At 41.3% G+C, this 25,807-nt stretch overlaps 1 protein-coding gene across 1 annotated transcript in view; it reads left to right on the top strand.

Annotated features, from left to right (window-relative positions):
- Positions 1 to 7,177: 7,177 nt before the first annotated feature.
- HACD2 (3-hydroxyacyl-CoA dehydratase 2) overlaps positions 7,178 to 25,807 on the top strand; it is an 82,158-nt gene continuing 63,528 nt past the window's right edge. Inside the window, exons 1-3 of the mRNA XM_040250405.1 lie at positions 7,178 to 7,351; positions 10,320 to 10,437; positions 20,922 to 20,940. Coding sequence (XP_040106339.1) covers positions 7,197 to 7,351; positions 10,320 to 10,437; positions 20,922 to 20,940 — 292 coding nt within the window. The 5' untranslated portion in view covers positions 7,178 to 7,196. The remainder of the gene's footprint in view (positions 7,352 to 10,319; positions 10,438 to 20,921; positions 20,941 to 25,807) is intronic.

Consider the following 25,807-nt stretch of genomic DNA (forward strand, 5'->3'; position numbering starts at 1 on the left):
CAGAGCCCAAGCTCCAGACCCCGAGTTCGCCCCATATGGACAGACTTGGAGCTTCAGGTAACTGGCATGGTGGCAGGACACAAAGTCTCGTTTCTAATAGACAGTGGAGTGGCCTTTTCACTTTTAACCTCCTTTAAGGGCCCTCTCCAACCTTCAGAAGTAGCCATCAAAGGGGTCTCAGGCTTCCCTTTTTATCCCAAATAACCCCTCCTCTCCTTTGTTCCTTTGGCAAAACAACACTAACACATTCTTTTATAGTAGTTCCCCAATGCCCAATGGCATTGATGGGATGTGATCTTCTGGCTAAGCTACAAACTTCTATAAACCTCCCATTCTTAGATCCCATATCAGTTCTTTACATCCAAATGGCACCTGAACCCCTGGCCAGTCCTCAATCCCAAAACCTGTCCCCTAACCTTCCCCTGACAGATCCTCGGGTCTGGGACACTGAAGCCCCATCAATAGCCAGACACCATTCCCCCATGCAGGTCTTTCTTAAAAATCCCTCTCAAGTAATAACCCAAACTCAATATACCCTGACCACAGAATCCCGACAAGGACTTAAACCAATAATCTCCCAACTGCTCAAAGCTGGCCTTATGCGACCTATCTGTTCTCCTCATAATACTCCTATACTGGCAGTCAAAAAGGGACCCCACTCCTGGCATCTACTCCAAGATCTTCGCAAAATCAATGAGGCCATAATACCCGTACACCCGTGGTCACTAACTCTACACCCTTCTCTCACATATTCCCCCTGATACACTCTATTTCACGGTATTGGACCTCAAAGATGCTTTCTTTACTATACCTCTACACCACTCCTCACAGCCCCTATCTGCTTTCACCTGGATGGATCCAGACATATATCAATCTCAACAATTAACTTGGACTGTTTTACCACAAGGGTTTAGAGAGAGCCCTCATTTTTTCAGTCAAGCCCTTCAAAGAGGCCTACAAACTTTAGACCTAGACTCTACTACCTTACTACAATATGTAGACGATTTATTGTTATGTAGTTCCTCTCGCCTTAACTGCCTAGTCCACACTGCGATGGTATTAAATGCCCTAGGCAACTGGGGCTACAGAATCTCATTCTCCAAAACACAAATTGCTTCCACCACTGTCAATTAAATGGGATTGCTTCTCACTCCCACATCCAAAATAATCCCAGCTCAGAGATTTCGAGCCTTGACACAGATCCCCAGGCTCCAAACCAAGAGGGAACTTCTTTCTCTATTAGGTCTATTAAACTTCTTCCAAATATGGGTCCCAAATTTTGCCCTCCACACAAAACCTCTCTACCAAGCTACTCAAGAAAACTTAGATGAATCCTTATTGGCCCCTATCTCTCTCCACACTCCAATACAGACTCTTATCAAACAATTACTACAGGCACCTTCTCTTTACTTACCTGTGTATACCAAGCCTTTTTTCCTTTCTGTACATTCTCGACAAAGACATGCCTTAGGGATTCTGTGCCAAAAAGAAGGGGACATATGGGGCCCTCTAGCTTACTTATCTAAACAACTCGATCTCATCACGCCTGGATGGCTACCTTGTCTCCAGGCCTTAGCTGCAACCACCCTCTTCATACCTGAAGCCCAACAACTAACCTGAAATGCTTCTCTAAATATATGCTCACCTCATTCCTTCAACGGAGAAGGCAATGGCACCCCACTCCAGTACTGTTGCCTGGAAAATCCCATGGATGGAGGAGCCTGGTGGGCTGCAGGCCATGAGGTCACTAAGAGTCGGACACGACTGAGTGACTTCACTTTCACTTTTCACTTTCATGCATTGGAGAAGGAAATGGCAACCCACTCCAGTGTTCTTGCCTGGAGAATCCCAGGGACGGGCAAGCCTGGTGGGCTGCCGTCTACGGGGTCGCATAGAGTCGGACATGACTGAAGCCGCTTAGCAGCAGTAGCAGCAGCAGCAGCAGCAGCAGCATTCCTTCAATGATTTACTCTCTCATCGGGCTTTCCTTTCTCTGCCCCTGCTAAGTCGCTTCAGTCGTGTCCGACTCTTAGCAACCCCAAGGACTGCAGCCCACCAGGCTCCTCCGTCCATGGGATTTTCTAGGCAAGAGTACCAGAGTGGGGTGCCATTGCCTTCTCTGCCCCCTGCTTGATTACAAATCCTCCACACATACCTCCTCGATCCATCCCTTTCTTTCATGCCTTGTAAACCTCTTAATCTTGCTAGCTTACTCCCTACACCAGATCCAGAAGCAGAACACCTATCTCATGACTGTATTCAGACCTTAGATATGACACTTAATCCATTTGAACATATAACTGATCAGCCCCTTACTGACTCCAAAGTCCCATCCTGGTTCATAGATGGCAGTGCCCAGAAACAAGCCCCATTTGGGGCTAGATATGCTAGTTTAGGGACAGCCCAACAAAGTTATCCCACCTCACCTCATCAAGTCAGCCACACTCCCAGCTCACACATCCTCACAACAGTGAACTGGTAGCTCTTACACAAGCTTTGACCCTAGCCAAAGACCAAAAGATAAACATTTACACTGACTCCAAATATGTCTATAACATATTACATTCTAACATAATCTGGAGGGAGAGGGGATTCCTTACTCAGAAGGGCACACCTATTCTCAGTGCTTCTTTTACTTCTGAACTCCTCCATGCGGCTCAGCTCCCCAAACAAGTTGCTGTAATACATTGCTGGGGACATCAGCGACATAGTCCTATCTCCTTTTATAACAATATAGCAGATTATGAAGCAAAGCAGCAGGCCCCCTGTTGGTCCTGTCTTTACTATAGCCCAAATTGACGAGCCTAACATCCGCACATCACTTTCATATTTACATTCCCTTTTCCACCCCTCCACAATAGTACTTAAGACTTTCCTTCAGGACTTTATTGAGTTAACTAAGAACAATGTGACTTCTTTAAAGAATCTAACCCAAACTTGTACCATTTGTCAGTGGACAAATCCTAATTCTAACATTCACCACCCCCCCTCCTTTCCCCATCCACCAAATTCACGGACATCTTCCTGCACAAGACTGACAGGTAGATTTCACCCACATGCCACCTGTAAGAAGTGCTATATTTCTCATAGTTTTCGTAAATACATTTTCTGGATGGATTGAAGCTTTCCCAGCTACTAACAAACGAGCCCCTACTGTGGCTCAGCTTATTCTTACTGAAATTCTCCCAAGATTTGAAATGCCTTCCTCCCTCCAGTCTGACAACAGGCCCAAGTTCACATCCCAAATCACATATTGCACGAGCCCTTCAAGTTCCTTGGGAGTTGAACATTCCTTATCATCCCCAGTCTTCTAAGGTTGAGAGAGCCAACCAAGTCCTAAAAGAAACTCTGACCAAACTAACGATCGAACTTTATCAAGACTGGACTAAGTTTCTCCCTTTAGCCCTCTTAAAAGTCTGGGCCTTACCAAAAAAACCCTTAAATACCAGTCCATTCGAGGTCATGTATGGGAGGCCCATAATACCTTTGGGTCTTCCTCCTCCCAGGACAGTCCCATACTGCCTTCCCACCTTCCTTTTCCTTTACTTGCCCAGATATGAGATGCCCTTTGCAACATATAGATAACTTACCGCCTCGCCCACACCCCAATCTTCCATACCCATCCCTTCAAATAGGAGACAAAGTCTATAGGGCAGTTTAGTCCCATTCAGATCTAACCTCAAAATGGCAAGGACCCTACATGGTAATTCTGCTGACCCCTACCACTGCAAAATTTTAATCACCCCTTGGGTACACATCACCTAATTAAAAAAGGTTATGCAGCCCAATGATGAAAATGCTTGTTAGACTAATACTTATCAAGTTTCTCACACAGGCCCTACAACTCTAAAGTTCTTACCGCTTCCACCAGCCCCAACTGGTGATGGATAAGCCTGTCAGTTTCACGGCTGCAATTATTCCTGGAACAACTTCTGGCAGATATCTGGGTCTCGAGTCCTCAGGGATCCATGCTCGAACACATTGAAGATTACATCTCCACCCTGTGGCTACAGGGAAACTTTTATAACTTTTACCCCTTTAAAATCCAATTCTTTTCCATAAAAATCTATCTTATACTCATTTCCCCAAATGTTGTTTAACATCTTCTTCTTATCCTCCCTTCTTCCTCTGACCCATGAACTCCTTCAAAATCCTAACCTCAACTATCTATTCTGGACCCTTAATTTAACCCACACCCTTCTCAACGCTTCTAACCCACAATTGGCTAAAGACTGCTGGATATGTTTACCCGTAACTCCTCTGGGCGATTCAGCCCTCCCCATATCCGGACCCCAGGTAACATGTCCCTACACCACTCATACCGTGGAGAGCCTTTACTCGTCTCATATCTTAAATATCTTCACACTAGTGACCAAATCAGAAATTTAGACAATACTCTTAAAATCTTTACTCACCAAACTTCCCTCCTTCAAAAAAAAAACCTCCAATAGGAGGCCCTATTGCCCAGAGAATAACAGTTACAACCAGCTCCTTTTTACATATCTAGAAATTCCCAAAACAGTTCATATGACCAACCCGTGGACACAATCCCTAACTCCATGTGCATCCATACCTCCACCTTACTCTTTGCCACTGGAAAGGCTATATATAATGTTTCTGGTCCTACAGGACACTCTTTAACCTTTACAGGGTGGTTTCCTTCAACATATTCCTCCACCTCTCCCATTGTTGAGGCCACCTTAGCAGGGTCTCTGAGAGTCCTTGAATGATGATCAAAACCTCCCCTTGACTCCTCTTCACCATCGACTTCAGCTGTTGTATTAGGAAACCTGGCTTCTATTTCCTGTGTGGTATGTCTACATACCTCTGTCTACCTACTAATTGGACCAGAACCTGCACCCTTGTATACTCCAGTCCAAACATTTTAATAACCCCCAATGATCAACCCTAGCCTATTCCTTTCATCCACAAAAGAATAAAATGAGCCATTCATTTCATTCCCCTCTCAATAGGACTAGAAATAGCAGCTGAAATAGAAACAGGAACTGCCAGCTTAACCACCTCCATCCAAAACTATCAGACGCTATCTAAAGACCTATCAGATAGCCTCCATGAAATAGCTCAAGGCCTAATAACTATCCAAAATCAACTTGATTCCTTGGTATTACAAAATAGAAGGGGATTAGAGAAGGAAATAGGAACCCACTCCAGTACTCTTGCCTGGAAAATTCCACGGACTGAGGAGCCTGGTAGGCTACAGTCCATGGGGTCACAAAGAGTCGGACACGACTGAGTGACTTCACTCACTTACTCACTCAGATCTACTCAGTGCAGAGAAGTGAGGTCTATGCCTTTTTCTAGACTAATCCTGCTGTTTCTATGCCAACCAATCAGGTATTGTACAAGGAGCTGCAAAAAACCTTACAGATCAAGCCTCACGAATCCGCCAGAGATTAAGCAACTCCTAGCAGTCATGGTTAACAGATTGAAACTAGGTGCCTTGGGTTTTACCCCTCCCTTCTCAGATCATTCATTTTTATCATCCTCCTACTTATCTTTGGGACTTGTTTGTTTAATCTTTTCCAGGGATTCCTACAAGACCGAATCCAAGCCATTTCCCGAGACCAAGTCAAGACTGTTCTTTCGCTTGAGACCCTGATGGCTAGAATAGAAAATCAACACTACGGGCCCTAGACTTCCTTCTTCCTGGACCACAAACCCTGACCCTCATTTATCAGCACAAAGAAGCCCTGAACATTAACAGCACCCACCTCTCTTTTTCTGTTTGTATATATTCCTTGGGGTCTAAAATGAAGGAAAGTTACATGGCTCAAAATAGCCTGGAGTTTAAACACCCCTCCAGGTCCTCCTCTGGCCCATCTCCAGAATTCCTTGCCCCAGCCATTTAAGAGATAACTACTCCAAATAACACTGGAGAAGAACAGGCCCCCTTAAGACAGTAGCTTTCCACATATATGCTTACTCTTTTCTTGGGTTAGTGCAGCAGCTCACTAATCTGACTGCTGCCCCTTCTCACCCCTTCCTGTGAAGTGCCAGTCTCACTCTTTTTCCGAACCTAGCCTTTAACTCCCTTACCCTACAGACCTCCACTATTCTAGTGTTGTAGCCATGCGTTCTGGGAAACAAACTCACTCTGAAGGACAATGCAGATAGTGAAGTGCAGTTTATTACACCGGCAGGCCCAAGACAGAGTCTCCTCTTAGCATAAGGACCCCAACCAGTTTTTGTGAAAACCTTATATACCCTAAGTACAAGCCCAAACCCACCTCCCCCAATTCCCTGAAACTAGTCTGAACAAAGGTAGAGAAAGATACAATCAAAGTTAACCCATGATTCATATGCCTTAAGCCTAGGTAGTTAACAGTGGACAATTATCAACAGGCCTGTGGTCATACCCCAATAAGCAAAATAGAATTTATGATTCTATTTGGTTACACAGATAATTAGGGTGTTCTTTTAGGCAATGGAGAGTCTTGTTATGAGCCCTGGGTTCTTCCATCCCGGGGGCCTGGTTTTCCAGTTGGTATGTCGTTCACATAGATACTGGGCATATAGCTCAAAGTCCACAGTCTGGCCCAAGATGGAGTCCTGTTTTCAAGATGGAGCCTGTTCTGTTTGTTTCCTCTTTCACTAGTAACTTAAAAGGCAGGGAATAAACCTTCCGAGACTGAAATCTTCAACCTAGCTACAAGTTAACATAAAGGGCAGTTCCCGCCTGCCTCTGGGGATGATGGGAAACGAAATGTGCGTCAAATGACTTGACTCAAAACTGAAGGTTTACTCGGGGCTGCATTAGGGGAGAAGATAGGACCACTGGGAGATGTCACGATGACGAGAGAGAATGAAAGACTTATTTAATCCAGTATGGAGGCGGACGACGAAGCATCTAGATGGTAGAAACAGCGAGCCTGCCCAGCAAGGCAGAAGACAATATTGACCTAATCAAGATGGCGCCGGAGGTTATTCTCCGGAGGGCAAAAGCGGCGGTGATTACTCCGTCCCAAGATGGCGGTGGCAACTGAGGCTCGCGGAGGGGCGGAAGGCGCCGGGAGCGTCTTTGCCCTCCTCCAAGATGGCGGCCGCCGTGGGCGTTGTCCCTGGCTCCGCCCCGCGGCCTCCGCTCCGCCTCTCCCGCGTCCTTCCCCCCCGCCTCTCGCGGGGCTCAGTTCGGGCGGTGGGGCTTGCGCGAGGAGAGTGGGTTCCCGGCACTTGACATGGCGGCAGCGGCGGCGACTGCAGCGTCGAAGGGGAATGGGGGCGGCGGGGGCCGTGCCGGGGTCGGCGAAGCCAGCAGCTCGCGGAAGAAAAAGGGTCCGGGGCCTCTGGCCACGGCATACCTGGTCATCTACAATGTGGTGATGACCGCGGGGTGAGGCTGGGGTTTGTGAAGGCGGGGGAGAGCCTGGCCGGGGAGGGGGTTCTGCGGCCGGAGGAGCGGCCCGGCTCGGCCCGCCACGCGCAGCGCAGCCCCGGCGGCGGGAGTCCGGGCCCCGGCACTTGGGCGCTAAGGGCAACCGAGGCGGGATCCTTCTCCCCTGTGCCTTTTCGGGACTCTCGCCCGGGCCGGGGGCGAGCAAGTTCCCAGGGACAGGGTGTGCTCGGAGCTGGAGTTTCGAGGCTCCATGGGGGCTCGGGGAAGGCTGCCTAGGTGGTGGTTCCGAGGGCCTTGGGAGGACAGGTGGGCTGGCCACACGGCCAGGTCTGGGGGGCGGTGTGCCGGGCCATCCTGCAGCGCGGAGAGCCCAGGCGGCAAGTCACGGATGGCGAGCTGTTCCCTCTAAAGGGAGTGGAGGGAGCTGAGGCTGCAGAGTGACCATTTGTTTCCGCGGCTGTTTTCAAAATCCACGATGAGCTTCAATTTGAAAGGTGGTGGAAGAGCGTTCAAAGTTTTTGCCCAGTGACATGAGCAGTTCTGTGCTTTAGGTGAATTTAGACTTTGTAGGTCCATGGGGTCGCTGGAGTCGAACCCGACTGAGCGACTTCACTTTCACTTTTCACTTTCATGGCATTGGAGAAGGAAATGGCAACCCACTCCAAGTGTTCTTGCGTGGAGAATCCCAGGGACGGGGGAGCCTGGTGGGCTGCCGTCTGTGGGGTCGCACAGAGTCGGACACGGCTGAAGCGACTTAGCAGCAGCAGCAGACTATAGGATGGGTTGGAGCGGGGAGGACTCTAGAAATGGAAGGCAGAGTTACTGGGGAGGAGGGGAATAGACCCTGGAAACAGGTTTTACCCACTCTTGTTTCTTATTTCGGTCCATCCCTTGTCACAGCGAGTTTTGAGTTCTAGTTATGACACGGACTAGCTGTGTGACCTTGGATAAATCATTTAATTTCTCTAGACCTCCGTTTTTTCATCTGTAAAAACTAAAGAGTTGAGTTAGGCGCTCTCCAAGTTTCTCCAATTCTTTGATCTTCTGATTTTTGATCACAGGATCAGACGAATATATAGATTTTTAAATTGTATTCATTTGTAAAAAAATTTTTTTTCTTAACATTTTATTTTGAAAATTTTCAAACAGACGAAAAGTTGAAAGAACTGTATAATGAACATCTAGTTTGATTTATTTTTAAACTAGATAATACAATGGCCAAATGCAAAATTGAAAATATATGCAAGGGCATACAGTGAGAATCTACCCTCCTATCTTCCCTTTCACACAGGTTTCCTCCCTAGAAGGCAGTTAAATTTGTGTATCTTTAAGATCCTGATACTAGCAAATTGTATAATTATAACCCCATCCCTTTTTAAAAATACAAATTCTAATCTGTTAGCATTTCAGCACCTTGCTTTTTCACACACACACACACGCACAAAACATATCTTGAGAAGCTCATAGGGGCTTTATGACTATTGTTAGAGATAGTATTGAAACCTAGGCTCAGAGAAGTTGTGACTTGCTTATCTTGTTTGAAGTCATAGAACTTGTTAGTAGTAGTTCTGAGCCTAGAACCCATGTCTCTTGACTCAAAGACTAATGAAAAAATATTGCATGCAAGCTTACTTTATCACATAAATGGTCACAGTGATTTTAAAAGAATATTCAGGAGTGTTATGTGTGTGCTCATATATAAAAATTCTTGTCTTCTTAGTAAGGGCATTGCACTGAAGATAGATTTTTAAGATACATTGGGGAAGGTGAAAAGAGTATTTTTAAGCCATTAACATAGAGAATAGGGTGGAGGTAAGAAATGGTATCTTAAACCAGGAAGACAAGTTGGGGGTGTGAAAGTAAAGTAAGCTTTTTTCTAGGCCACTAATGGGTAAAGAATCTACCTGCAATGCAGGAGACCCAGTTCGATTCCTGGGTCCGGAAGATCCTCTGGAGCAGGAAATGACTACCCGCTCCAGTATTCTTGCCTGGAGCATCCTGTGGACAGAGGAGCCTGGCAGGCTGCAGTCCATGGAATCGCGAGTCAGACACAACTTAGTAACTAAACCACCACCACCAATGCTAAACTAGTAACACCATTAAGGAATTAATTTCTTTCTTTCTTTCTTTTTTTTTTTTACAAACTCTTGTTTGATGTATTTGCATGATAGTTTCTAGAAATATCAGACCACATTCCCTATTGCCTAGTTAAGATTGTACACATAAATAAATCTGTTAGCACCTTCAAGGAGACATACTTTAATAAAAGTATACAACGTTTCAGTATGGAACTTAACAAATAAAAAGCTACAAGATCTGAGAAATTTATTTTGGAGGAGAGTAGAACAAAAATGTGTTCAGAGCCATATGCCTAAATGCTTCCCTTTTGCATTTTGTATTGATCTGACTTTCTTTACTGAATTGATTTTGAGACTCTCAGCTTAAAAGCCTTTTATTCTGAAAAAAAAAAGAAAGCTATTTATTCATGTCATTTGCAGTCTTTTAAAAGAACAGCTTTTAAGGTACCAGCAAGATACTTACATAAATAGTTTAAAACATCTTATCTTCACCCTGTTATTATTACAGACCCTTTAACTGCACAGGGCATTAAATTTTCCTGTAATAGTTTCTTTTGCCTTGTACTTTCTGGCACCTAATATAGCTGCTCAAGGACCAATTTAGCTTATTCCCTTCCTTTTGGCCTTGTTCTCAATAGGCAAGGTTGCCAAAAAGCCGAGCTCCAGATGGGTGAGGTGCCACTGTGCTTTTACGAAAAAGCACTCTTGGTAGGATGTTGCTGATGGTGCAGCATTTCTGTGCATTACATACAGCTTGGCATTTGAGGGTGATAATCCATAAATCCAGAACAGATTCTTGAGGTCACCTTTGGCAGTATCTGTCATTGCCATGTCTTTCTATTATAATCCTACTTAACCTTTTTTTTTCTGATTGTTCTTTTTCTTAGGTGGCTCGTTATAGCAGTTGGGCTGGTCAGAGCATACCTGGCTAAGGGTAGCTATCATAGCCTTTATTATTCCATTGAAAAGCCTTTGAAATTCTTCCAAACTGGAGCCTTATTGGAGGTGGGTCCTGTGATTTGTTGTTGTTGATTTCTATTGTAAAATTAAAACAAGCTACTAAATTATATTGAAGTAGCCATGTTTCTGTTGGATTTGCTTTAAATGTTAAAAACTTGCCTAGTAGTATGCTATGTATAATGTTGATGTCTGGTTTATCTCTTTGACCAGGTAAAGTAGATCTCATTTAACTTGCATTACTTGGAATGTGTTTTACATTCAACTTTTATTGGAAATCAAATTAAACAAACTTATATTAGGATTTTAAAAGTTCCAGGAACATTCTAGGGAACTGCTAGCAAACTCGGATACTCTCGGGGCCTGGCATATAATGGGCACAGTGAAGTTGGTAAGTGTAGGATGTCAGGAGTGATAGATATAAGAAACAGTAGAGACTGTCTAGAAGCCTCCAAAATTTTTTTTAAAGAATAGTTTATTAATTTCCCTGTATTAAGGATAATGTATATATCCATTCCTGTCTTCTGGGTTAAGTATGTTAGGATTTTTGCGTGGTGAGTGACAAGCCCAATTCAAATTATTTTAAGCAAAAGGAAATTTATTGGCTTCCATAGTTGGTAAAGATACAAGGTTAGCTTACAAAATCAAAGGAACCAGCTCAGGAATGAGGAATGAGAACCAAGGATTTGATGTTGCAGACCCTCCTTCCATCTCTCATCTCTGTTTCTCTTTGAATATTGGTCTTAGGCTCTCCTACTGCAGATTGCCTTCTCCACATGGTATGAGAGAGCTTATTTTTCTTAGCATCAGGGAAGGATTCTGGTTGGCCTTACTTAGAACAATTACTCTTGCCAGTGATGTGAGATACTTGATTAGTCAGATCTAGGGCACATCCTTTTGGCCAAGAAACTGTAGACTTTGTTAATGGAAAAAGGAAGATGAGATAGCTTTGGGCACACACAATAGCTGCCATAGTTCATTATGGTGAAAATTTTTCAGGTTGCAGAGCAGATCTGGTATTCAGTTTCATTTCACGTAGCCTCTAGGCCAAGCCCGTCATGATGTTTGGAAAAATATTTAAGAAAAGACCATTTATCTCTATGAAATAAAATGTGTTACTTCCACCTCTCCCCTAATTTTTGAAAACAGAAAAAGCAGAGAGATTTCGATACTGTCCTTCTCACGCATTTAAGGTAGATAGTGTGATGTAAAGAGCCTGCAGCCGGAGCTCGAGTGCTGTATTCTAAGCATGCTAGTTTTACTAACTTACTTTGGGAATTTGGGGGTGTCATTTACCTCTTGTCTACCTCTTTTTCTCATTTGTAGAATAATTAGGTGGAAGTCGTTTAGGCCATATGTTAAACTTGCAGGCTGACGTTTTTTTTGAAAGAGGCAGTAGTAAATAAGTAGAACTTGTCTCCTGGACCTTTGGCCCACACAGTTCTCTAAAGCTACAGAGAAGCAAATTTGGAATCAAGACCATTAGAAACTGCCTCAGTGCTTGACACAGTAAGAAGTTGTACCCCATTGGAATAATGTAATAATTTAAAGGGGAGTCTGGCTCTGTAAGACTTGGTAATATTAGAGGTATAATTTTTAAATTTTAAGATTATCTTAGGGAAGGTAGTGACCTCAAATAATGTGATGCAAAAATCCACTTAGGAACCAAATCTTAGCCTGGGAGGGATTAGCCCATTTATCCTTATAGAATTTTTAATAGGGATTTAAGAAAATACTTTGGAGTTTTGGTTTTATCTCTATTATCCCCAGTAAAAACCAATTTGGTGACAAATCCCGGATTTGATTCTGGAAAAAGTACTCTGCAAAATGAATGAAGACTCCCTGGAATGTGCAGTATATTAGCTTTGTAGATGGCAGTGGTGGGAAGGGACCCCTCAACTGGGGCGAAGAGATCAGGCTTGCTAGAACAGCGTTTCCTGAGCTGTCCATTAAGGAATGTTTTCTCGCCTACCCAACCTAGATGGTATGATAATTACATGTGCTTAGTATTGTTTAATTACAGATAAGTTGTTCTTTTGTAGATTATTAGTGCTTGATAATAAACCCTGTTAAAGGAGGAAAAAATGAGTCCAGGGAGGTCAGCCACTCACTTGTACCTCTGTAAGAATATTCTGAATAATATTCTGTATGATTATTCCTTAGTAGATTCTATGAGAGTTTGAAATAGACTCTACTTGTTCTCAAGAAATTTCAAATCTTCTCAGGAAAATATAACACTTTGCTTTTTAAAAAATTTAAAAACATTTACTAATCATGTATAAATGGACATGTAGTAATGTAATACAGAAAGACTTTCTGAGGAAATTAAATGAAGTTTTGCAAAATATGTACAAGATATATTGAGTTTGTGAAACAGTAATGTAGCTTTTTAATAAAATAGAAATCCTAACTTTTTTCCCCACGTACTCATACAAGAATGTCTTGAGTAATTTTTATAGATAGTTTTCCAAAATATTCCACAGATGATAGTTACATAAGTATGTGCTTGGGTCACTGTAATGGGGACCATGGAGACTGAGCCCTAGCTGATAAAGATATTAAAATTTTATTGAGTAGATGATTATGTTAGGACCGCTGGCTAGAGATTATAGCAACCTCCTTGACTGACTTCATCTGTAAGGGGAATTTGTTATAAATGTATAGTATGTCCCATGGAACCCAGTGGTGGGGCTCCACCTGGGACCTAGGAATGGCCTGGAATCGGACTGGAGCACCATTGGGAACCCAGGAGTTCTTGCTGTGTCTCATTACCATGCTCTCTCTCTTTCTCTGATTCTTCTCTTCCTGCAGACTGGTTTGTTTGTTTGTTTGTTTGTTTTGGTTTCTTAGTCTACGTGGCAGACCATGGTAACAGAAAACTCCTGAGATTGTAGTTTCTGCAATCAAGAGAGCAGCTAATTAAAAGCAATCTTATTTCCATTTCCATAGTCCTAGTGAAGAGCCTAATTGTCCAGCTTAAATTAGGTACTTATTTCTGGTCCAGTCATCTATAGACAAGAGTAGGGTCACATTAACCATATAGAAGTTGGACGGAAGGGACAGTCTCTAGAAAAGTGGTTTTAGGCAGCAAGCCCAAGAAAGTATGTACCAAAGTCATGAGACACAGTACAGTGAAGATAATAAGATATGAGATGATTTATAAATCGATAGAAAGTAAAATGCTGATAACTTTGTGGGCCAAGAGATCAGTGTGTGAATAAATACATTGCATCTTGAGTTGAATGTGGAGTAATCCTAGGAGTTAATTAACATAGGTAACAAAAGTATATTTTTTAAATGCCATTCATAGATAAATAAAAAATGGTTTCTCCATACCATAAAGTGAATGAATTACTGGTACTTGTTACAACATGGATGAATCTTGAAAACATGCTTTATGAAAGAAGCTAGAAACAAAAAGCTATGTGTTTGATTCCATTTATATGAAAGATCCAGAATAAGCAAATTCAGAGAGACAAAGTGGATTAATGGTTGCCAAGGGCTGTGACTGCTTATGGGTACAGGATTTCTTTTTAAGGTGATGAAACTGTTCTTGAATTAAATGGTGATAGGGTTGTACAACCTTAGAAACATAACTGAAAATCACTGAATAGTATACTTTAAGTGAATTTTGTGATATGTGAATTATATCTCAGCTTTTTAAAATCCCATTCATCTGTAATAACCTATGGATAAATTTTCTTTTTACTTTATTCTTTTCTGAGTTGTCCATGATAGTCCTGGATAAGGAAGGATTCTATCTTTCCTGTTGAGAATTGGGTTAAAGATTAGAAATTGGTAGATTGATCCTACATTATGGCACTTTAAACTTATTTCTAACAGATTTTGGATTTCTAAATATATTTAGTTAATGTAAGACTGTAATTACCGCAAAGACACTTTCGGGTACTTGTAATTGGATGTGCCTCTGTGATTAACAGTGAGGATGTCAATAAGTTAAGGACTGCTCTGCAGAGACATTCGTTGTTTTCGCTAAATAGACCATCTTCAGCACATGTCCATCACTACATACATCATTTACCAGCCACTGTCCATCTTGGACTGTCTAATGGACCACAGGCACCCCTTTTCCTTCTTATTGTCTTCCAGATCCCTCTAATGCTTGGAACCCTCTTATCTACCAAAAAAAAGAAAGAAAGAAAAAAAAAAGTTTCATTTGTTATCTTTTCTCTTGAGTTGATTTAGGGTTGGGTCTGAAATGGCCAAACTGGTTGGTTCTGGGGAAGGAAAGAAGACAGGTTTTGTTATTTTCTAAGTCCCATGTCTGTATTCTGCTCTGACTCTTATACCTCGCCTCACAACTCTTCCTCAGACCCTTTGATGGAACAGGAAACTGATTTGAATATTTCTCTAAAATGCAGAAAAATTTTAAGAACTTGTAGTATCCTTAGGAAGAGGGCTCCGATCTTGTCTCCCTGCTGCGTTTTTGTCTTTTTACCTCAACTACTGAGTGATTTTTTTCCCCGCAGAAATATTAGGTGATTGAGTTCTGTGATGTTACTAATTTTAGGCACACTATCTGTTAAGTTTGCTTTTCTGAACTCATCTGGGGACATAACCATCACCTGTAATGTTTTTCTTCTTTGTGGAAACATGTTGATTTCTCAATAATGATTTTTAAAAGGAACTTCTGAAACACAAGCTATTTGCACATTTTAGACTACCTTTTTTCTGAGCCCTTGTTTTGAGAAACCAGACCTCCGAGCCTTGTGAAGAGCAAGCAGAGCAAGTCATAGTGGAGCTACCTGACACAAACAGGAATGACAAGAAGCCAGACAAACCAGCTTCAGAAACTGAAAACCAGAGGGGAACAGAACTTGGATATAATTAATAAGTGTCACAACATCAGAAGGGAAGAGGGAGACTGTGGGAAACAGGAGTCCACCCACACAGGCCTCACTGCTTAACAACTCAAGCAAATAGAAGCAAATTGATATGGTATTCAGAGAAGACAGGTAATGGCTGTAAAAAAGAGCATGATTTTTTTTTTAAATAAAGAGAACTGAAAATATCAATGGTTGCAGTTCAGGACAGGAAGGAGGGTGCAGTGCAGAAAAGTATGTAATATGTACTAAAGATTCAAGAAAGGCAGGAGTTCCTGGTTATGGTCTCAGATAAAATAGATTACAGAGCAGAGACCTCTGGTGGACTAGCTAATGTGTGAATGATTATCAGTACCACAGAAAAAGCAAGAAAGTAGTGGAATTTAACAGACCAATAGTGCAGTAGAACCAAGATATCTAGAAAAGAGATTGAGAGTATCGAACCTGTCAAGATAGGTGGCTACCAGAAGTAGAAAAGGTTGGAAAGTATAATTCCAAAATAATCAGGAAAAATTCTAGAAAATTATTTGGAAATGAAAGCTCCTCTCAGTGTGGTTATTGAGAGTGTATGGAGTTACACATAGGAGCTGTTTTTCAAGAAAAAAAACTCTTCCCTTCCTGAGTACCGGCCTGTTAAATTTTTAAACTTAAAATGAATATAAGTGATAGCTAACAGAAAAGAGAAAATCTTCAGATGTAATAGTAAAATAACTTGGAACCTTAGACTTTGAAAAATAAAAAGATTCATATGAAGTCAGGAGAATGCATTAGGTCTCTGAATAAGAGACCATGCAGTTTCCTACAGATGGAGACATTTGAACACACTTACCAAAATAATATAACTTTGAAAGAATCTCATCAAAGGGTTTCTAACTGATGTATAAATAAATAAAATTAATTCTTTAGACTGGCATTGTCCAGAAGAACTTTTGCAATGATAATACTTCAAATCTGTGCTATCTGTCTGATACACTAGCCACTGTTGAGTCCATGGGGTAGGTGAGACTGAGAAAATGACTTTATAAGTTTTATTTCCTTTTAATTTAAACTGAAATAAGCTCTAGTGACTACTGCATTGGCAGCATAGCTTTAGACTGTGGTACAGATTGCAAGTCTTCCCTGTAGCTCAAATGGTAAAGAATCTGCCTGCAACTCAGGAGACCTGAGTTCGACCCCTGGGTTGGGAAGATTCTCTGGAGAAGGGAATGGCAGTCCACTCCAGTATTCTTGCCTGGGGAATCCCATGGACAGAGGAGCCTGGTGGCTACAGTCCATGGGATCGCAAAGAGTCGGACACGACTGAGCAACTAACTGCTACTACAGCAGTAAGGGTGGAATGACCCAAGCCTTCATTCCCAAGGAGTCCGAGTCCTTAGTCATTCTACCTCTTTTTGGTTTCCGTAAGTTTTTCATTAACCTTTCCTATTGGAAATGCTAACAGGTGCCTCATATCTGGCTTCTGTACATAGTCCACTTTGCCTCCATTCCCTATGGCAACGTGATCTCAATCAGGATCAACCATTCCATCCATCAGTAAACCCTGTTTTTTGCCTGTTGGTTCAGTAGCATAAATAAGGAGCCCAAAATGGCCAGGGGGCAGTCTAATCTTCCAGTTCAGTAGAACCATTGTTGTGTCACCTGGTGCAGCCAGTAACCTTGTGGAGACTAAGATCTTTTAAACCAGTAGAGCTCAGCATTGCCGGAATGGGAAGCAAAAATTCTTCAGGTGAGTGAACAGGTGTAATAGTGAGAGTAGCCACTCCTGCTTCCTCCTCTCAATTCTTGGAACTTTGTAATCTAGTTGTGAGGAATACAGCACCTGTGATTCAAAGTGTAGACAGCATCCTGTAAGGCAGAACCCCGTTCTTTGAAGGTAAGGCCCCCCAATTGGCATTATAACTTAGTCTTCAGTAAACCATTCTTCCTTCCAGCTAAGCCAGGCATTTCTGGGTGATGAGGTGTGTGGTAAGATCAGATGATTCACTGGGCCTGAGCCCAGTGATGTATGGATTTCTTTTGCTGTGAAGTGTGTTCTTTGACGAGACACAATACTGTTAGAATGCCGTGATGGTGGATAAGGCACTCTGAATTTATAGATGGTAAGGCTGGCAGAGCCATTGTGGTCAAAGAAGGCAAACCATATCTAGAATATGTGTTTATTCCAATAAGTACAAATATCTGCTCCCTCCTTGATGGACAAAGTCCAATGTAATCAGCCTACCATCAGGGTGTATGCTATCCCCCTGGGAAATGGTATTTTATAGGGCATTTAATGTTGATCTCTGCTGTTAGCAGATTAGGCAGTCAGCAGTACGGTTAACAAGGTCTGCCTTGCTAAGAGGAAGTTCATGTTGCTGAGCCCATGCATAGCCTCCCTTCTTGCTGCCACGGCCAATTTGTTCATGAGTCTATTGAGGAAACAATAGGGTGGCTGGGAAAAGAGGCTAATTGGTATTAATAGTGCATATCATTTTTTTCACTCTTATTAAGAGCCTCCTTTACAGTGGATGCAGTTTGGTGAGTATTCATGTGAGGTGGGCTTCCCTAATAGCTCAGTTGGTAAAGAATCCACCTGCAGTGCAGGAGACCCCAGTTTGATTCCTGGGTCAGGAAGATCCACTGGAGAAGGGATAGGCTACCCATTCCAGTATTCTTGGGCTTCCCTTGTGGCTCAGCTGGTAAAGAATCCGCCTGTAATGCAGGAAACCTGGGTTCTATCCCTGGGTTGGAAAGATTCCCTGGAGAAGGGAAAGGCTACCCACTCCAGTGTTCTGGCCTAGAGAATTCCATGGACTATACAGGAATATATTGACTATCTTGTTCCTTGAATATTTTTGACTTCCTCTTCTACCACCAGCCAGAGAAAACTGCTTTTAAAAGACTGGCCTGGTTGGATCAGGCCTATCCATATAATATCTGTACCATAAAGTCCGTTGACTTCAGACTTTTAACTACATTTGCAAAATTCCTACCCTGTGGTACCTTGTTTAGTGTTCGATTGGATAACTTAGGAACAGGAATCTTAAGGGAATCATCTTTATTATTCTGCCTACGACAGTTGGAATGAAGAAGGAACTTAAGTGAAATAAAGATATCTCAAAATTGAGTAATTTGTTCATTCTGCACATTCTGTTCGGTAAGCATTATAGCATTTTCAGCTGGCATAGTTAGTTGAAAAGGATTTCAGTGCAATAGTGTTATAACTGCAAAAGCAATGAAACTGATTGAAAATATGAAACAGACTTGAGATTTCTGTTCAGACGTTAGGTTAATGGCAACACATGTAATGCAGGAATCTCATTCAATTTCTTTAATATAACTACTTTAATAGTATTTTATATTGCCTTTGTTTGAATCACTTTCATCCTAAAAGTATTCCCAGTCTATTATACAACCACAGTATCACATCATCTCAGTATTTTTATTAGTTTTTGTTTTTTTTGTCTAATCCATATTCTTTTCCTTGTCATACCATTCAAAGTATATCGTCTCCAAGTTCTTTTTACATACTAGGCACAGGTTGTATGTCTCAATGGGATTTCAAGTGAGAAGGATAAATTTTTGATGATACTTTCTTATTGCCCTATCTTGGTACATTATCTCAAGGATTATTTTGACATCACACTAGCTTGATTTGTGATAATGTTTATACTTCCTCATTTCCTCTACTTTGTTATTTATTTGCTGTCATTATTCTAACTTCAGTTAAGATTCTTTCCCTATGTTCATTATTGTTTTAATACTGTTTCTATTCTAGTGCTGGCCTGTACCTCTGCTCTGTTATTTTCCTATTCTTGCCCAAAGTGCTTTCTGATACTCTTATTTTTAAATCCAAATGTATTCATCATAAGTTGATACCTGTATCTGAGTGCTTCATTATGTCATTGTGTCCCCAAGCATTTATATGTGGAAATACATGTTTTTTTTAAATAAACAACTTTCTTCTTATTCCTAATTTATGTCTCAGTTAGGATGTTGTTTATTTTCATTTTTGTATAGGTAAGCTATACCATCTCTGAATTATATAGTAAAGGAGGCAGTATAAAATACGTGATTAAAAGGGAGAGGTTGGGTCTCATATGACTAAGATCTGTTCTATCACACAAAGAAGATATGATTGGCCTTAAGTGTTATATGTCCTTTTCTGCAGTGTCCCTGTTGTGAATCAGCAGCCTGGATGTCTTGCCACATACATGAAAAGAGTAGGTTTTCTGTCTAGGCACTATCATCTGTCTTGTCTCAAAGGATGCTCGTTGGTCATCTTCGATTCCATTTCATTTTAATCAGCACGTAGCTTAGTTTTCCTTGATCTTGCAATAGGAGGTTCAGCTTATCTTGTGTATTCACACATTTGAGATTCTTTAGTAGTGTTTTCTTTTGAAAAATGTAAGATTTGAAATCTAGTAATTCTTTTGTTCTCTTATCAACAAATTTGTGCAGCTTGATTTTTTTTTAAATTCAAACCACCCTCTGCCCCACTCTCTTCAAAAAAGACTTAGCAGAATAGTAGACTTAAATACAGAGTCTTACTAGGCATGTTGTAGATAAAGCTAAGTCTTGTCAAGTTATAGTTTTTTCAGATATAACTAATGTACAGTGAAATGATAGAAAATGCAGTAGACTAGAAATAAAATCTAGGTTCTTGATCCTGAATATCACTTACTACCTTGTTTAAGTTGGACAACTTTTCCAAGTCTTTGTTTTTTCATCTGGAAATAGAGGTATGTGTCCTGCCCATCTGCCAGGGTTATTATAGTTCCAGACAACACAATGACAGCTACAAAAATGTAAATTCTAAAATGCACTTCAATAGTTGTTAGTCTTATCGCCCAGAAAAACTTTGGTCATTAAATCAATCTTGTAGATGGCTTCAAATTACTTTAGTACTACCACCCAGGTTAAGGTGCTAGATACAGGATGAATTAGAAGGGGATTTGGAAAAACCTAATTGGCTGGTTAGATGGCCATTGAGGTGGAGAGGAGATAGCAGTCTCGTCTATGCACTGGAAATAAAAAACTAAGGAAGATGTGCCAGAAGCATTGGCAGGACTTGGAAACTTGCTTGATTTGGGGGTGAGGGAAAGGAAAGAGCAGTTGAATTGAGAGTGGGAGGTTGGTGGTCAAGAGGCAGGTAGGTATGAAAGAAAGAGAGGGTGAGCTACCTGTTGAAGCATGCCAATCTAGCTTTAGATGTCCAAAGGAATGTGGGGCTGGAGTTTGAAGAAATCTGGGGTTAGAGATTAGATGGGGCCCAAGGGTGGAGCTTTGTAGAATGAATGTCTGCGCTGAAGGGCCTGCCAGGCAAAGATGGTGTCTTCTGATCCTGTGTTTCACAGTCTGTGACAGTTCTGTACAGTGTGGCTCAGGGGACTTGCACATCACTGCTCTTACTAGTTTATGTCTTACAAAAGAAGTCATCGACATCTGCTAAGCTATAGGGTGAGATGTACTCCCTAGCAAATCCTCCACAGATAAATAAAGTAAAAATGAACAAAAAACTGAATAAGAATTTGCATTTTGTTAAATAGCCTGTAGTGAAGTTTAAAAATGGAATGTTCATTTTTAAAATTCAGTACTGCTGGCAGACACTGCTCTATTCTGAGTGAAGGCTAATTTGTATGAAATAAAGCTATTCATATAATATTATTGATCTTTACTAATTCTCTTTCCCCCCTTTTTTCTCTCCAGATTTTACATTGTGCAATAGGTAAGTATAGAATCCCCTCACCTTCTACTTACATACTGTGAATTCTGCTTTTTTTTTTTTTTAGTCATAAATGATAGGTTGATTAGATTCTTACTGAACATTAAAAAAACTAAACTTGAATCATTATTCATAAAATTGCTTAGGCTCTTGGCTTCTGAAATCATAGGTACTATTTAGATGTTCATTGGACACTTTATTAAATACCATGCCTATTTTTCTGTGTCATTTTTTTTTTCTCTGTGTCATTTTAAAAAGGTTTCTCCTACCTTCTGCATAAAGGATAAATAGAGAAACACTAACATATTTATAACCATGTGACTTGGAGTGCTAGACTTTGTTGAAAGCCCTCTCTGATTACTTAAATGTTATATTCTCTTCCTTATCTTTTAAAATGGAGTACTGTGTATATTGCCTACCTCATAGATGAATATTTAATGTATGTGAGAGGGATTGGAAAGTACAAAGGGTGATACAAATGTGAAGGATTTTTTACTAAAAGCAGATGCAGTGTGTTTCCTTTTGGGAGAATGGGGAGGGTTATCAAATTCTGCTGTAGAACTGAGGCAAAGCTTCTAGTCTCGGGTGGCTAGACTCCTCTCAGCAGAAATCAATTTTGGAAAGTTGATAGACCCTGCGGAGTAAGCCCATGGTGGTTGCTGTCTGTATATTTGGATTTCTTACTCCAAGCGAGTATTTGAAGTTGATAACTCATTGAGAAGCAGCAAAGGTCTGAAAACTCCAAAACTGTGCACTCAAACCATTATGGCCCTGATAATTGATAAATGAAATGGGTACTTATTATATTTAGGGCTCTGGAGAATTCAGAGATGAGGAGACTTACAGTTCAGGTGGAGACCGAGTAAGCTCTCCACCGTGGGCTGTAAAGGGATCACTCTGATACCTGGACTCCATTACTTTTAAAGAAGACAGATATCTTCTTTATAAAGAATTGCACCTCAGTTATTTTCCTCACTAGAAGGAGGTCTGCAATCAGGAATTTCTGAAATGATTTGCAGAGTTTTGTATGAATATATCTATGTTTATTTGGGAAGGCAGGTAGCATTCATAGCTTTCATAGATTCTCAGAGTGAGTATGTGATTCAGAAGGTTAAGAAAGGCTGCTTTAGCACCTTTAAGCAAGAGATTTGAAAGGAGCTTGGAGACTCATTTATTTTCAGATGGTCTGAGCTTTACCAGAGAGGTTAAGGGACATGGTCACTAAATGGTACAGCCTCACTTGGGACCTGGCCAGTCTGAGCCAGAGCCCACTTGCCTGACTTTATTTTATGGTGATTGGGTTTCAGCTAGTGTATAGTCTTTGGTACGTTCCCTTTTTAGTCCTTTATCTATAGTTTTGAGGTGAAAAATGTGTCCCTTCTTAAATGCTTAAATTTGCAGATTGGGGAATATATTCAGCCAGACAGAGTTCTGGAACCACTTCAGGTCTCTCCACATGACTCAGCCCTGTGCCCCCTGGTTCCTCCACTCTCTTAACCTTCAGCTGCCTCTGTGTAAAGCTCTTAGATGTGTATTTTTCATGTTTTAGTATTTTAATTATTAATTAACTCTATTTTAATACCCAAATCTCTTGCATCTCTCTTATAATATATTCTCAGGCCTCTTTATAAAATTTCTACTCCTAGAAGTAAGATTTTGGGCAAGTATATTTATTCATTCACACCAGGAACTTGACTGAATGCCTCCCAGATGGGGCAAGACACTGATGGGTAGTGGGAGTAGAGAGGGAAATAGGCACAGACTTAGGCTCAGGAGGCCCACAGTCAGATGGCCACCCCTCAGAGCTTCTCTAATGGGATGCACTCCGAGGACCAGCATCTGTGCCACACTCTGCTCTGACGGTTCATTGACCAGTGCCCCTACGTCTTCGTGTGGTGCCCGACACACAGGAGAAACTTTACCATTCTTCTTATTTTCTCAAGAACCTTGTTCTCAGTGAGTCTGTCTCTTGCATCCTCGCCCTTTGTCATCTGCCTTTTCCATCTCAGCTCACAAGAACGCTCCATCCTGAAGATAACTGTTACCCTAACCTTTGACCCTTCCTTCCCCTCTTATTGCTATGTAGTTCCTCTGCATCCCTTTGACCAGGCTCATCAATGCTGCACCCTCTCCCTTACCCACACTCCCATAGAAGGTGGTCATCAGGTTTGCTCAGTTCTGTTTCCTAAATAGTTCAGAGTCTCCTGTTTTTTCCAGTCCTATTCAGGATCTGAGTATGTCTTATCTGGATTCCCATTGGATTTCCCTGAACTTGTAGGCTTACGATATTAATGTTAGTAATAATAACAGCGAGCATATAATGAGAGTGTTTACTATGTCCCAGTGCTTTACATTTATTATTTGTTTACTTCCCAATTTACAGTTGACAAGACTGAGGCGTGCAAGGTTTTATGTCTCTCCAGGTTTCATGTAGCTAATAAGCCCAAGAGCTAGAAGTTGAACCTATTGCTGTGTGGCTTCAAGTCTGCTTCCATCTCTCAAGGGATTTAGTTAAAAGATAATTCTGAGCATGTCGCTTGTGTGCCTAAAACTCTTGACAGGTTTAAACTTCTTCATGATTTGGACCCTGCTGTCCTCCCTAGCCTTACCTGTGTCCCTGCCTCCCACCGCATGCTTTAGCAAGCCTGACTTCATGGTACCCCACCCACCCATCCCGCCCATAAGCCATGCTACTGCGCTATTTCTTACCTCTGGTCTGTGCCCAGGCTTTGTGCTCTGCCTGTAGCGGTAGCCCACTCTCTGCAGCAGGCAACTTCTAGTAAACTCTCCTGCCACCCACTGGCTAGATTGTATACCATTCCTCACTTTCCTCTAATACCCTGCAACTTTTTTATTGCACTTTCCACAACGTGTTATGGTCTGTCACTGTACCTGTATCTCTCACCAACATCACTGAATGTTTCTGAGAATGGGAACTGTTTCCTGTTTCCTGTGTCTTAGCACGTAACAGTTTATGGCTCCTAATGGGAGCTCGGTGAACTTAATCCTACTTGGTGATCATAATCCTACTAAATTCTGGTGACATTTTCTGAAACTTGTTTCAAAATGTTTTCAGTTCCTTAAAAATCAATAAGAATAATCATAAATAGGCTGTTTTTAGCATTGGCCTAAAGGCAATCCTTTATTTTTTTACTCATGATTTGAGTTTACTTTTAGAATGATGATTTATTTTCCTGTGTCTTTCTGCAACTTCACTGTACCAGCTTGGTCTTTTAGAAACTTGTTTTAGAGCCTTGAGATGTCTTTAGTTTGCATATTGTTGCTAAGAAATCTAGATCTTAGTCAGACCTGGGTTAGTTACTAGCTATGACTTTCAAGATGTCACAACTTCTGTGTGTCTTCATTTCTTCATCAATAAAAGGAGGATAATAATACCTACCTCTAAGGTTATTGTGAAAATGAAATAGGACATGCATGTAAAAACATGCATGAGAAAATGGTAGCTATTAGCAGTACTAATGTCATAGAATATTAAAAGTTTTATTCTGTCCCTAATATAATGTTCCATATTTAGATTAAGTATAACTTTTCCATATTCTGACTTTTCCTCAATTGCATTTTCTGTGTAAGTGAGGACTTCAGGGCCTCCTGTTCTTAGTATGGGTTGGAGTTGCTTGTTCATACTTTTGACAGTGAAACATAAACTAAAATTCCACATGGGGGATTCATTTCTGTGAGAAAGTCAAGCCTCTGTCTTTCCAAATGGGTTTCTATGTCCCAGCTTCTGATAGTGCAGGAAGAAGACTTCTTTTGGTGAGGAGCAAATGATAGCCCATTTGAACACATGTTGAGGACATATTTTTTTTTAATTAAGGTATAATTGATATATAACATTGTACTGGTTGCAAGTATACAACATAATGATTTTATATGTGTATATATTGTGAAATGATCACCACAATAAGTTTAGTTAACGTCCATCACCTCGTATATCTACAGTATTTTTCTTGTAATAAAGACTTTTAAGGTCTGCTCTCTTCGTAACTTTCAGGTATGTGATAGAGTGTTCCTGACTGTAGTGGCCATGCTACACGTCACACCCCCAGGACCTACTTATGTTATAACTCGAAGTGTGTGCCTTTTGCCCAGCTCCATTCATCCCCCCTGTCCCAGGCCCTGCCTTTGGCAACTGCCAGTCTGTTCTCTGTATCTGCGAGTTTGGGTTTTTTCCCCTAGATTTCACATACAAGTGAGATCATCCAGTGTCTTTTTCTGGGATAGTATTTCTTAAATGCTGTGGTTGCAGCCCTCAGCTCAAGATTTGTAGGGCTTTTATTCGTGCAGTGTTTTTCTTTCTGGAAATGAGGATTTTCAACCCAGTTGGCACACATCTTTTACAAGGCTGCAAAGAAGAGTTGTGGTTTTCTTAATCATGTGGTACAGTTTATATTGAAAGAAGTTATCTGCTTTTCTGTGTTTTGCTCTGATTAGATTGTGGAAGAGGCATATTGGATATGAGTGGTTCTCAGCTGACTCCAGAGTATGGTTACCTTACTTTGTTGGGATAGAAATTAGAGGTAGAGGGATAGGGACTGGTGACACTGGTAAGATGTGACATTGTGTATTTGGTGAATCTTTGTGTTGAAACTTGTCGTTCAGTCGCTCAGTCATGTTTGACTCTTTGCAACCCCATGGACTGTAGCACACGAGGCTTCCCTGTCCTTCACAATCTCCCAGAGTTTGCTCAAACTCATGTTCATTGAGTCAGTGATGCATCCAACCATCTCATCCTCTTTTGTCCCCTTCTCCTCTTGCCTTCAATCTTTCCCAGTATCAGAGTCTTTTCCAGTAAGTGTTGGGACTTATACTGTCAGTATAAATAACTTTAGAAGTTCTTGATTGAAAACTG

Source organism: Oryx dammah, unplaced genomic scaffold, assembly GCF_014754425.2.
Source record: "Oryx dammah isolate SB20612 unplaced genomic scaffold, SCBI_Odam_1.1 HiC_scaffold_2, whole genome shotgun sequence".
Lineage (NCBI taxonomy): Eukaryota > Metazoa > Chordata > Mammalia > Artiodactyla > Bovidae > Oryx > Oryx dammah.